The 14367-nt window shown below is 42.5% G+C and overlaps 1 protein-coding gene across 7 annotated transcripts in view; it reads left to right on the forward strand.

The window, feature by feature from the left end:
• The first annotated feature begins 3131 nt into the window (after window positions 1–3131).
• The window catches only part of LOC140466670 (T-complex protein 11-like protein 2), a 47867-nt gene continuing 36631 nt past the window's right edge, over window positions 3132–14367 (forward strand). Inside the window, exons 1-5 of one of the 7 annotated variants that reach the window (XM_072562117.1) lie at window positions 3736–4188; window positions 5956–6046; window positions 8187–8250; window positions 9827–9858; window positions 10072–10238. In XM_072562117.1, coding sequence (XP_072418218.1) covers window positions 10079–10238 — 160 coding nt within the window. In that variant the 5' untranslated portion in view covers window positions 3736–4188; window positions 5956–6046; window positions 8187–8250; window positions 9827–9858; window positions 10072–10078. Of the gene's footprint in view, window positions 3236–3735; window positions 4189–5955; window positions 6047–8186; window positions 8251–9826; window positions 9859–10071; window positions 10239–14367 lie in introns of those variants that run through there. The other 6 variants (XM_072562115.1, XM_072562112.1, XM_072562118.1 and 3 more) reach the window with 6 other exon arrangements.

Below are 14367 nucleotides of genomic sequence, written 5' to 3' on the forward strand. Positions count from 1 at the left end.
AATAGGAGAAAGTGAGGACTGCAGATGCTGGAGATCAGATTCAAGATTGTAGTGCTGGAAAAGAACAACATGTCAGGCTGCATTTGAGGAGCAGGAGAATCAACGTTTCGGGCATTAGCCCTTGCTGATGAAGGGCCTATGCCAGAAACATCGATTCTCCTGCACCGCTGATGCTGCCTGATCTGCTGTGCTTTTCCAGCACCACACCACCGACTCCCACAGCTACCTTGACAATACCTCCTCCTCCCCTCCCTGTAAAAACACTATCCTTTACTCCCAATTTCTCCACCACTGCTGTATCTACTCACAAGAGGAGCTATTCTACTCCAAGACATCCCAGATGGCCTCCTATTTCAGGGACCGCAGTTTCCCCTCCCACGTGGTCAACAATGCCCTCCAGTGCACCTCCTCCACTTCCTGCATCTCCACCCTCGAACCCCACCCCTCCTACCATAACAAAGCTAGAACTACCCTAGTTTTCACCTTCCACCCCACTAATCTTCGGATACAGTGAATTATCCACCTCCATCATTTCCACCACCTATAGTCAGACCCTGCCACCAGAGACTTATTCCCACCCCACCACTATCTGCATTCACAGAGACCATTCCCTCTGCAACTCCCTTGTTAGGTCTACGCACTCCACCAATCCACCTTCCCCACCCGGCATCTTCCCTTACCGTGAAGAAGGTATAAAACATGAGCCCACACCTCAACCCTCACCTCCGTCCAAGACCCAAAAGGATTTTTTCACATATAGAGATTTTCCTGCACATCTATCCACCTCATCTACTGCATCCATTGCTCTTGATGTGGTCTCCTCTACATTGGGGAGACAGGGCGCCAACTCACAGAGCGTTTCAGGAAACATCTCTGGGACACATGCACCAAACAGCTTTACCACCCTGTGGCCAACCACTTCATTTCCCTCTCCAACTCCCCTAAGGACATGCAAGTCCTGGGCCTCCTCCACTGCCAAATCAAAGCTGTCCACCGACTGAATGAAGAACGCCTCATCTTCCGCCTTGGGACCCTTCAACCACACGGCATCAACATCAACTTCACTAGTTTCCAAATCTCCCCCTGAAAAATGTGTTGTTGGAAAAGCGCAGCAGGTCAGGCAGCATCCAAGGAGCAGGAGAATTGACGTTTCGGGCATAAGCCCTTCTTCAGGAATCCAAATATCCCCCGCACACCTCATTCCAGATCCAACCCTCCAACTCGGCACCACCCTCTTGACCTGTCCTACCTGTCCATCTTCCTTCCCACCTATTTTCTCCACCTTCACCACTGATCTATCACTATTACCTTTCACCTGCATCCACCTATTGCCTTCCCACTTATCTTCCCCCCAGCCCAAGCCCCCCATTTATCTCTTAGTCCCCCTCCACATTCCTGATCAAGAGCTTATGCCCAAAACATCAATTCTCCTGCTCCTCAGATGCTGCCTGACCTGCTGTGCTTTTCTAACACCACCCTTTCTGATTACGTTCAGTTCCCCTAGTGTAGAGGACAGTACATCCTGAACTGCAAATCCAATGTGCTACATTAGAAGAAGTATAAAACAAGCATTGTTTCACTTTTTATTTATTCACGTGGAATGTGGGCGTCACTGGCTGGGCCAGCATTTATTCCTTATTATTAGTTGCCTTGAGAAGGTGGAGAGCTGGAGGCAACTTGTAAGGGAGGAGGTGAAAAGATAAGTGTTACATCTTCTACTGTTACATAGAAAAGTGCATTTGGGACATCTGCTCTCGACTAGAGGGAAACTTTCACTGGGAGGGGAAGGATGCACTGGTCAAGATCCCCTTAGCCATCAACAATGTAGGTATAACTAGGAAAGAGGTTCTGATGAGGGAGTGTGAGCAGCAAGGGACTAAATTAAAAGCAGAACCCCAAAGGAAAAAAAAGAGTCACAGAAAGCAGGAAACTATAGATTTGAGAGCCTTAACGTCAGTTGCAGGGAAGGTGCTAGATCCATTATTAACAAGGTTCTAGTGGGATTCTTAGAAAATCACATAGATCAAGCAGAGACAATCTGACTTTGTGAAAGGGAAAATCACATTTTATTAATCTAGTAACGTGTTTTTCGTGAAGTATCTGTAATGTCTATGGTGAATGGAGGGAACCCAGTGTATATTCTCTACTTGGATTTATAAATTGCATTTGATAAACGGCCACATTAAGGGTAGCTAAACAAAATAAAAGCATGTGGTACTGGTGTAGCATATTAGCTTTGATTAGCTAACAGGAGCAGAGAGTAGGATTACGTGAGTTTATGTGCTGGCAAACTGTAATGAGTGGAGTGTCTCAGGGACCACTGCTGAGTCCTCAATTAAAGATAAAGTTGCTTTAGTTCTACTGGACCATATAGCTGCTCTCTTATTAGAGTGAGAGAGAAAGAGAGGGATGACTGCTGGTGGTTGAATCCAAGGGCCACCATGTCTCAAGCGAGTGGAGATTTTGAGAAGAAGAATCCTTCGTGGTAACCATAACTGGTGTGTGAATTGCACCCGCTTTGTTGGCATCACTCTGCATTGTAGACCAGCCATTCAGGTAACTGAGCCGACGATCCCACCCCCTGTATAATCTAAATCAATATTTTGAGTGAGGGGCTAGAGTGTGTAAGATGTAAATTTTCTAATGTCTCCAAGATATGTGAGAAAGTAAGTTGTCAAGAGAAGGTCTGCAAAGGGATAGGGACAGGTCACCAGGACAAAGAATGTAGCAGATGGATTACAACATGGGAAGGGAGTGCTCGGGGTGACTGAGGAGGGGAACCACAGTGTCATGGGAGGGCAGTGGTCCTCACGAAAGGGCAGCTAGTGGAGGATGCGGTGGGTGGCATTGTGTTAGGGCTGGCTGGTGGTGCAGTTGGTTCGGAGAGGGATGTGAGGCTGATGGATTCAGGAGGGCAGCTCAGCGCGTGGGTGGGGGAGGAGGTGTGTAGCGTTTGTCAGTTCCCATGGAGACGGGGCTGGCGGCCGTCACGTGCCCCCCTCTCCTAGCAACAATGTAACGTCTTCAGCCACACGTCACATCCGTCAACAAACAGGGGCTGCCTCTCCTGGGGGGGGGGGGGGGGGGGTGAGGACTAGCCTGGGGCGGGGATTGGGAAGGGGGTAACCCCCGCGGGGGCAAGGAGCATCATCATCAGCTGCAGGAGCAGCACACACCGTACAGAGAGGGCGTAGGGAGGTGGGGGGTGTGCTGGTGAAAACCTCTCCGCATCAGGGTAAGAGGGGTCGGGGGGGGATAAAGCTCAACTGGCAGAGGGGAGCCAAGGGTGGGGGTCAGCCATTGTCTGTCACTCGGGAGGGGGGCGGTCAGGGCAGCGGCAGTCGGAGGGGCCCGCATTCTACAACCCCCCTCAATTCTGAGTGTGACCCTTTAATCCTGAATCCCCCCATTCTGAGTGTCACCCTTTAATCCTGAATCCCCCCATTCTGAGTGTGACCCTTTAATCCTGAATCCCCCCATTCTGAGTGTCACCCTTTAATCCTGAATCCCCCCATTCTGAGTGTGACCCTTTAATCCTGAATCCCCCCATTCTGAGTGTCACCCTTTAATCCTGAATCCCCCCATTCTGAGTGTCTCCCTTTAATCCGGAGACCCCTCTTATTCGGTGTGTCTCCTTTTTGCCCGCAGTGTCTGCCCCCCCCAATGCCAGTGGACCCTTAAATGAGTCCTCCTACGCCCGGCGTTCCCAGTGTACTCGGGTCAGGTTTCCCAGAAGCGGGCTCGATAGCCGGCGCTGCACCGTTCCAGGCGCTCCGTCTGTAACCCCCGAGTTACCGGGCTCCAGACCCTTGCAGGCTGCTGTGTGCAGCGAGTGAGGAAGGTGAGGTGTCACGGTACACCTCTGGAGCAGGTGGAGATTGAACCCCAGGCCGCCTGGCTCAGAGGGAGGGACACTACCACTGGCGCCGAAAGTGCATTGGGTGGAGGCTGACTGTGCTGCTGATATGTGTGTGTGTTTTTCCGGCTTGTTATGGTCTCTCCCTCCGATCACATGAGCGTTTGCATGACGTGGAAAGAGGAGCTTTAAAAAACAGCTCCATCCAGCTCTCCATCTACGGCCGTGTTATTGCACTGACTGCAGGAAGAGACAGAGAGAAAGGACATTGTATCCCTTTACTGACCTTTCCCAATCCTCCGGCTACTCGAAGGTTTTCTACAATAATCCCGGTTTGCTTCCTTTCTTCACTCAGCCTTTGCAGCAGTTTTTGTTGGCCCAAGATGCAGCTTTCTAAAGTTAAATTCTTTTGAGTATTCTACACCCCAGAGGTCATGCTTGAGTGGGCGAAAGCACTTTGCTGTTTTATTTGGCGTTAAGAGCATATTTCTTCCAAAAACTGTCACTTTTTTAAACTTTTAACTTAACGCGGATTTGGAAGTGATCGTATACGTTGCTGTTAGTCGAATTTCAGTAAAATTTACAGATGGATATTGAGTGTATTTTTCAGGTTGAACACCGGGTACTGTCTGGGAGAAAGAAGGGTCGGGCGATGGGGATCAGACGCCACTATATAAACACTACTCTGTTCCCATCTTTAAGTCAGTCATAATGTCTTTAGGAATTTATAACAATACAAACCCATCCTGTTTATTATAAAATGTCTTGCAATTGCATAGTTCTGCCAGTGGCGGTACTCTAGCTTTCACTAGGGGGAAGGTCAAATTATAAAATGACATTTTCTTCCGCAGTTAAATATGTAAATATAGGCATCAATTAATGGTGAGAGTTGCGTGCTGATGTAAGATGTGTAATTTGACTGGCCTCGTTTATTTATACCATGTTTATTCTGTACCATTAAATCAACTGGAGAGAATAATACTGTAAACACGCATTCGACAATGTTTTACAATTAAAATGACTAGAGATGAGAGGCACAGTGAAAAGACTGGCGTTCAGAATTTTATTTTGGGGGGGGGGGGCAATATTGTGTAATGAGTATTCATAGGCATGTTTGTTTTAATGTACTTTAAGCGTACTCAGGAACATTTGAACACTAGCCTGATATTCCCAGGAATGGAAGAGTAAACTGTTCCCTTTTTAAATGTGTTGATCTTTTATCATCACCTGCATATAAAGTCTGTTATTCAAAATTGTTGACCTTGACCTATGAGATGAACAGTTTCTCAGTAACCTCCTAAAATATATGGTAAAAATCAGAAGACTTGAAGGATTTCAAACTGGATTTCTTGATTTCATCATTACTTCCTAAACTCTGTTCATTGGGGCAGCAGTAATGATCACACCATTACTTTTCATTCTCACTAGTTAGCCAGTGAAAGATTGACAGGGTCTTGATTTATGTTTATTCTTGATGTCCTGATTTGGAAATATATGATCTCCAGTGGACATAGAGATATTGTAGCTATGGTTGCATTTGTGGGCACAATCTGATTTGCTCTTGAGCTGACGCTAAATTGCATGTACTGACTTGTGTTTGTGAACCATACTGCAGTACAGTATTTGAAATTGGTGGATATTTAATGTTTAGAATGCTAAACAACATAAAATGTACACACACTTTCTTAATTAAGAGCCGAGCTTGATGGAGATGGAGTCTGAAGGGAGATAACACAAGATAGGTGCTATCATTTAAACTGTTTTTGTGTAAGTCAGAATTTACATAATTTCAAAATAAAAACTAGAATTATAAACCACACTTTACAATCTGTTTGTCCCAAAGTAATTGACAGCATTTCAGAAGTACATAAATTAGCTGTATTTTCAGAAATGTTACAACCAAGTTGCACTCAGCAAGCTGCTACAAACACAAATGTGCTACTAACTGGACAATCAATTATTTAGTATTGTTTGAGGAATAAATATTGTTAGGACACCAAGAATAATTCCCTGCTGTTCCTTTAAATAATATCTTCATTGTTGTATCTAAAACCCCATCAGTATGCAGTGGAAGGTCTGACCTGTATGTTTATGCTTAGGTCCTGGAGTATCACTTGAACCCACTAACCTCTGACCCAGGGAAAAGAATTCTACCAGCTGGTGCACAGCTACCATAGTTGAATCTAACTGGCAAGTTTATTCAATCATGAATTACACTGCACACAAATACAATGCAGATCACTTTTGATCACTTTTCATGTTTACAAGAGATTTTCAATGTTCCATCCACAATTTTAACTAGTGTTATCATTCAGTTAGTTCCACCATCATTTCTTCAGTTCACACGTTGTTCTGGTTATAGTTTTGGCCTCCTTAACTTTAGAATTTATATAAGAACTTGCATTGGAGGCAGTCAGAAGTATCACTGAGTTGAGTCCTTGGATGAAAGGGTTGCCTTGAGGCTATATCTATTGGATATTTTTAGAAGAATGAAAAGTACTCTGATTAAAGTATATATGACTTTGATGGGGTAGTGCAGAAAAGATGTTTCAGTGCATAGTGAAATCCAGGACTGGGTGGCACAATTTCAGAATAAGGGGTCTACCTGTGGGGAAAAAAAAAAGAGGTGAAGAGGAATTTCCCCTGGTTGTCATATTTTGGAATTTACTACCTGACAGCTGTGGATACATCTTAAATTAGTACATTTAAGGCAGAGTCATAGACGTAGATGTACAGCATGGAAACAGACCCTTCGGTCCATCACATCCATGCTGACCAGATACCCTAACCTAATCTAGTCCCATTTGCCAGCACTTAGCCCATATCCCTCTGAACCCTTCCTATTCATATATCCATCCACATGCCTTTTAAATGCTGTAATTGTATCAGCCTCCACCACTTCTACTGGCAGCTCATTCCATATACACACTATCCTCTGCATGAAGAAGTTGCCCCTTCAGTCCATTTTGAATCTTTCCCCTCTCACCCTAAACCTATGTTGCCTAGTTCTGGACTCCCCTACCCCAAGGAAAAGACGATCCTATCCATGCCCTCTATAAGATCACCCCTCAGTCTCTGGCGATCCAGAAAAAAACAGTCCCAGCCTATACAGCCTCTCCCTATAGCTCAAATCCTCCAACCCTGGCAACATCCTTGTAAATCTTTTCTGAACCTTTTCAAGTTTCGCGGTGTCCAGAATTGCATGCAGTATTCCAAAAGTGGCCTAATCAATGTCGTGTGCAGACCTTCTAACTCCTAAACTCAATACCTGATAAATAAAAGAAAGCATACCAAACACCATCTTCATGATCCTGACTACCTGCGACTCCACTTTCAAGGAACTATGAACCTGCACTCCAAGGTCTCTCTGTTCAGCAACACTACCAGGACCTTACCATTAAGTCCTGCTAAGATTTGCTTTCCCAAAAGGCAGCACCTCGCATTTATCTAAATTAAAATCTATCTGCCACTAAATTAAAATCTATCAGTCCAGTGGCCCATCTGATCAAGATCCCATTGTACTCTGAGGTAACCTTATTCGCTGTCCACTATATCTCCAATTTTGACGTCATCTGCAAATTTACTAACTATGTCTCTATGTTCACATCCAAACCATTTCTTTCAATGATGAAAGATAGTGGACCCAACACCGATCCTTGTTGCACTCCACTGGTCAGAGGCCTCCAGTCTGAAAAGCAACCTTTCACCACACCCTCTGTCTTCTACCTTTGAGCCAGTTCCATATCAAATGGCTAGTTCTCCCTGTACTCCATGAGATCTAACCTTGCTAACTAGTCTCCCATGAGAAACCTTGTCGAACATTTAACTGAAGCCCATATAGATCATGTCCACCACTCTGCTCATATCAATTCTCTTTGTTGCTTCTTCAAAAAACTCAATCAAGTTCATGAGACATGATTTCCCATGCACAAGGCCTAGGCTGCCTATCCCTCATCAGTCTTTGCCTTTCCAAGTACATGTACATCCTGTTCTTCAGGATTCCTTCCAACAACCTGCCTACTACCGATGTCAGGCTCACTGGCCTATAGTTCCTTGGCGTTTTCTTCCCCCTTTTCTTAAATGGTGGCACCATGTTAGCCAACCTCCAGTCTTCTGAGATAAATTCTTAAATTATAGGGGAGACAAGGATGATTAGAAACAAATTGAAAAATGGATTTGAGGCCAAGATTATATCATCTGTGGTTTTATTGATAGTCTGTATGTCCACTAGCAATTCCTGTGTTTTGTGTTCTTGTATTCATATGGTCAAATATGATTTCTTTTCATTTAAAGGCTTAGTATTTTGATTAATTTTATGTTTATTTTTAAGGTGTACTTCAATTCAGGCACTTAACTGATTTGCTATTCCGTTGTAAAGCTGCTAAACTTGAAAGGTAAGCATTATTTTCATTCTGGAACAAACAGGAAAAAGGGACCAGTATTAGCAAAAATAACTTCTTTATTTCTCCATTTGGGATGTAGCATCCATCATTGAATAGATAAACCACAGAATAGGTAGAGCACAAAAGGAAGCTATTCAGCCTATTGAACTGATGCCAGCTTTTTTTGCAATTCTGTTAGCCTCACCTGAGTTCTCTTCCTGCAACCCTGCATTTGTTTTATTTTAGGTTCTTATACAATTTCCTCTTGAAAGTCACGATTAAATTTGTCACTGTGACACACATACAGTGCATTCCAACCCGAACCACTTAGTGCATTAAAAAATCCTGTCACAATTAGTTCTTTTGGGTACGTTTCAAAAGGGAAAAGTTCAAAATAATTGGTCCAGCCCCAAGGATCTTCCAATGTTGTAATGAAGAATATGGATAGTGACAAACCCATGCTTTCACCTGTTCACCATGTTCAGTTCTGACATTTTGTTGGCTGCTTCCTTTGGTCCCATTCGTAATAGTCTAAACTGAGACAAACAACAGCTGTCACAGGCCTATTGTGGAGGAGAAAAATGTAGTGATGCTTGGATCAAACCGATGATCAACCTTATTATTCTCATGTAATGTATGTATATAAGAAGCAAGCCTGCAAGTTTTAATAAGTTCTGACTATGCTGTATTAGGAAATGGGGGGAATACGTTGAAACTATCAAATGGCAGGAATGAGAATACCTTCACTGCTGCCACCCCATTGTCTCAGATTAGGTTTTTTCTAATTTATTGATTATGGCTTTTAAATTAAAATTAGCTAGAACTGCTATTCAAAATGAAGAAAAAATGAAAGTCATGGGATGGGGGTGTGGTAGGGGAAGGAGTGACAGACAACACATGTTTATGCAGTGCTGTAAATGGAAATGAATAGATGGGGAGATAGGAAAAAACCCAATTTGTTCCTAGTACATGAGTCACTAGCACCTTAGCCGTTATGACCATCATGAATTGACCTATATACAGTGTTTGATTAGATTCCCTACAGTATGGAAACGGGCCCTTCAGACCTACAAGTCCACACCGACCCTCCAAAGAGTAACCCACCCAGACCCATTTTTCCTCTGATTAATGCACCTACCACAATGGGCAATTTAGCACGGCCAATTCACCTGACCTGCACATCTTTGTGATTGTGGGAAGAAACTGGAGCACCCGGAGGAAACCCACACAGACATGGGGAGAATGTGTAACACACACACACACACACACACACACACACACACACACACACACACACACACACACACACACACAGTTGCCCGAGGGTGGAATTGAACCCAGGTCCCTGGCGTTGTGAGGCAACAGTGCTAACCACTGAGCCGCCATGTTAGCGAACTGCTGCAATTCATGTAATGTTCCACAAAGAAGTGCTTTGTTTTCTACACTATCTCAGGAAGTTAATTTTTATTTTATCAAGAAAAGTATAATTTTACTTGCCCTCTTACTTGGTATGATTTGGTCAGACTTCTGCTATGCTTCACACTGCTTGTATACTGGTCATGTCTATTCACACATTTAATTTGTTTAGATTTTAGAAGTCTACTAACTCTTCTGCATAAGGTAAGCTAATATTTTACCTGAGGACCAAGTAACACTTTGCATTTTTTTTGTCCTACCACTCTGTGTTAAATTCATCTATGTTATTTCAAATGCTTATCACTTTTTCCAACTTATTTTTAAAAATCCCTATTAAAAGTGTTAAAGTTGGATCTAAATTGCCCATGAACAGTTTTACGTAATGAATTTCAATGTTAGCTCATTTTGTTTTTACAGTGAGAAGATGCCTTTCAGTAATGAGAAACATTCCTTGAATGATGAATCATTGAATAGTGACACTGACTCTTGTGAGCGGTCTGATAGTGTCAACTCTTCCAGTGATTATGAATATGCTCGACAAAGTTTCAGTAGTGATTCTTCTAGCAAACCCAGCTCTCCAGCCTGTACGTCTTTGATCCCAACATTTTTAAAATAATTGCAAAATGTATTCTGTGATTACTCAGTTAAATGCAAACTTGTATTAATTTATTGTGCCAGAAGCACCTAATATTTACCTTAAGTAATAAGTAGTTGGTGTCCATTTACCAAGTTTTTTTTCAACATACAAGGCTAAACAGGTTGGGACTCAGCTTACTGGAATTTGGAAGAATGAGAGGTAATTTCTTTGAAGCATATAGGATTCTTAAAGGTCCTGACAGGGTAAATGTTGAGAAGATGTTTCCCCTCATGGGAGAGTCTAGGACCAGAGGGCATAGTCTCCAAATTAAGGGGTGTCAATTTAATACTGGGATAAGGAGGAATTTCCTCTCTGAGGATGGAGAGTCTTTGAAACTTCTTGCCACAGAGAGCTGTGGAAGCAGAGTTCTTGTGTATATTTAAAGCTGAGACAGATTGATTCCCTCTACTGATCAAGTGTCTAGGGTTACTGGTAAAGGCAGGGAAGTGGATGTGAGGAATGTTAGATCAGCAATGATTCTACTGAATGGTGCAGCAGGCTTGAAGTGCTGGCCACCTACTCCTATTCTTATTTCTTATGGTGTTAGATTAGATCAGATTCCCTACAGTGTGGAAACAGGCCTTTCAGCCCAATAAGTCCATACTGACCATCTGAAGAGTAACCCCCCAGACCCATTTCCCTCTGACTAATGCACCTAACACTATGGGCAATTTAGCATGTCAATTCACCTGACCTGCACATCTTTGGACTGTGGGAGGAAACTGGAGCAAACCCGCGCAGACAATGGGAGATTGTGCAAACTCCACACGGACAGTCACCCAAGGCTGGAGTCGAACCTGGGGCCCTAGTGCTGTGAGGCAGCAGTGCTAACCACTGAGCCACCGTGCCATATAAGTGCAATAGAAACCAGTCGGATTGCATGCCTATACGTTTTAGCCATTGGACTACTCCTGTTTGCATCAATTAGTCTATGTGTTTTTGAATGGTTTTGAAATCTGAAGAATTTTATCTAATTTCTTCTCCAAAATGCCAATTAGTGTCATAGGATTCATATGGGTTAAGGGAACAGTAATATTGCAAATTGTAATCTTTGTCTGTTATCTTCTGCAATTTTCACCACTTAATTATCCCAGTATAGGTAGCTAAAGAAACTGAATGTACAAGCAAAATACCGCTGATGCTGAAAATCAGAATGACAACAGAAAAGGCTGGACATACTCAGCAAATCAAACAGCATCTATGGCAAGGGGAATGTATGAACGATGAAAGGTCATTGACCTGAAATGTTAACCCTGTTTTTCCCTGAACAGGTGCTGCCTGACATGTTGAGCATTTTCTGATTTTTATTTCAAGGTCCTAGATGTTTGTCACTGAACAGTATTCAGATTTCAATGACCAACATGGCTGAAGGTCATTGTTATGGAATTCTCATACTGAAGAGAACCCAGTATTTCTTCAAGTCTGTCTAAAGTGATCTAATTCTCTCTTGACTCGTAAATGGAGAGGTTTTTAAAACAAAACTTATCAATCTTCTACAAATGTTATTACACATCTCCAGAGCAGTGAACCTTGAACCTGGGAACATAGGGACACTATCACTGCACCATAAGATCCCTGTGATGGTAGTTACCTTAGAGCAGTACATTTTGAAAGACATGAATATATGTAGTTGATGTTGTCTACCACATCATTGATTCGGATAGTAACTAGGCATATTTTTCAAAAATGCACACACAGGTATAAAATAAAATGCAAGGTTGTTTTTATTGGGGCCTAATGTTTATATTCTCCTGTGGATATCCTCCAGTTAATTAACTATTCTGTACAAGAAGAAATAAAACAGTTTCTGTCTTGGGATAGAATGTTGCAGGGGCCCCATAAATTTGAAGTGCTGCTGTAATTTCCTACTAGATATGAAGAGAATTGCCTGCTCTGTACTGTTAATTTGGGAATATGATCAATTATCAGACTTGAGCCAAATTGGAATTCAAAGAGGATTTTAATTTCAAATTACCTTTTCATTCAATATAATTTGTTTGGGCTTTGGCATTGTTGTCAGAACATTAAATGCCTGAATTTTTGATTGTGTCCAGTCTCTTGAGTGGATAATTTCTTCTTCTGCTCAATATGAGGAATATCCAAATCTTGCACCTTTTCAGTGTAAGTCAAATTTTTAAAAATGAGGTGCCTGTTATCTCAGCTAAGAATGCCTTAATCTTAACTTCGCAGGGATACCCTATACTCTCCTGGGATCACTATTTCTACTATCAATGAGACCTTGATTTTCCTTTTTTGAATAATATTCCTTTTATGTAATTGAGACTAGTTTTCTGACATGGATAGTTGGCAGTCAGGAACAGAGCTATTTCCTAATATTAATTTAACCTGGGAGCCTTATAGGCTGCAGATCCACCCAATTGTGTGGGATTCAGATACCTGTTACAAAAATGTGATTTTTTTTCTAAATCCTTCTACTATCACACCTTATTGTTTTAGATAGGGTAGATGAGCATTTAGTCATAAACGGCAATGACATTTTTAGATTTGTGATTTTTGAGATAATTTGTAACAGGTTGAGGTTCAGGTTGTAAGTTTGCTCACTGACCTGGCAGGTTTGTTTTCAGATGTTTTGTCACCATGCTAGGTAACATGATTGAGTCTCCGATGAAGCGTTGATGTCCTGTCCTGCTTTCTATTTTTGTGTCCTGGTCTCTTAAGGTGGGTGATATCATTTCTTTTTTTTCTCTGAGTTTGGTAAATGGAGTCCAAATCGATGTGTTTAGTGATGGAGGTCTGGTTTGAATGCAAGGCCTCCAGGAATTCCTGTGCATGTCTCTGTTTAGCCTGTCCTAGGATGGATGTGTTATCCCAGGCGAAGTGGTGTCCTTCTTCGTCTGTATGTAAGGATATTAGTGATAGTAGGTCACGTCATTTGGTGGCTAGTTGGTGTTCATGTATCCTGGTGGCTAGTTTTCTGTCTGTCCAATGTAGTGCTTGTTCTAGTCCTTGCATGGTATTTTGTAAATGACATTTGTTTTGCTGGTTGTTCGTCTAGGGTCCTTTAGGTTCATCAGTAGCTGTTTGTGGGCTACCATGATGCCAAGGGGTCGGAGTAGTCTGGTAGTCATCTAGGAAATGTTTTTGACTTATGGTAGTGTGGCTAGAGTTTCTGGGTGTGTTGTATCACAACAATAATCCCAAACAAGTAGACAACACACCCAGAAACTCTAGCCACACTACCGTATGTCAAGGACATCTCGGCGATACTACCAGACCACTCCAACCCCTTGGCATCATGGTAGCCCACAAACCTAACAGCACAGTGAAACAGCTACTGATGAGCCTAAAGGACCCTATACCAACAACCAAAAAAACTAATGTCATTTACAAAACGCCATGCAAGGACTGTAACAAACATTTACATCAGAAAGACAGGCAGAAAACTAGCCACCAGGATGTATAAACACCAACTAGCCACCAAAAGACATGACCCACTATCACTAATATTACATACAGATAAAGAAGAACACCACTTCAACTGGGCCAACACATCCAACCTGGGACAAGCAAACCGGGACACGCATAGAAATTCCTAGAGGCCTCCATAAATCCCTCCATAAACAGATCGCTTTGGACCCCATTTACCAACCTCTGAGAAAAAGAACTAGAAATAATATCACCCACCTTAGGAGACCAAGACATACACATAGAAAATGGGACAGAACACCAGCGCTTCACTGGAGGCTCACTGATGATTTTACCGAGCATGGTGACGAAATGTCTTAAAGCAAACCTGCCAGCTCAGTGAGCAAACTTACAATATGTCATTGCTGTGGTGAGTAGGAATGGAATTTTGAGAAACTGAAGAACATGGGAAGAATGAAAATTGATCTGTGAAGTCTATTCTTGGACATGTCGCACATAGTAGACAAAGTTAGCACGTACTTTGGAAGGAGAAAATCAATAAGTCCATATCATGTCTGATATGTGTTCCCACAATTTGTTCCTTACCAAGTTTTAATGGCAAATGTTACATTATGGATGGCAACAGTGGAATAAGATAGGTTTTCCTCCACAAATGGTAAATACAAATAGTTGAAATATGCAACTGAAGA

Source organism: Chiloscyllium punctatum, chromosome 44 (assembly GCF_047496795.1).
Source record: "Chiloscyllium punctatum isolate Juve2018m chromosome 44, sChiPun1.3, whole genome shotgun sequence".
NCBI classification, from domain to species: domain Eukaryota; kingdom Metazoa; phylum Chordata; class Chondrichthyes; order Orectolobiformes; family Hemiscylliidae; genus Chiloscyllium; species Chiloscyllium punctatum.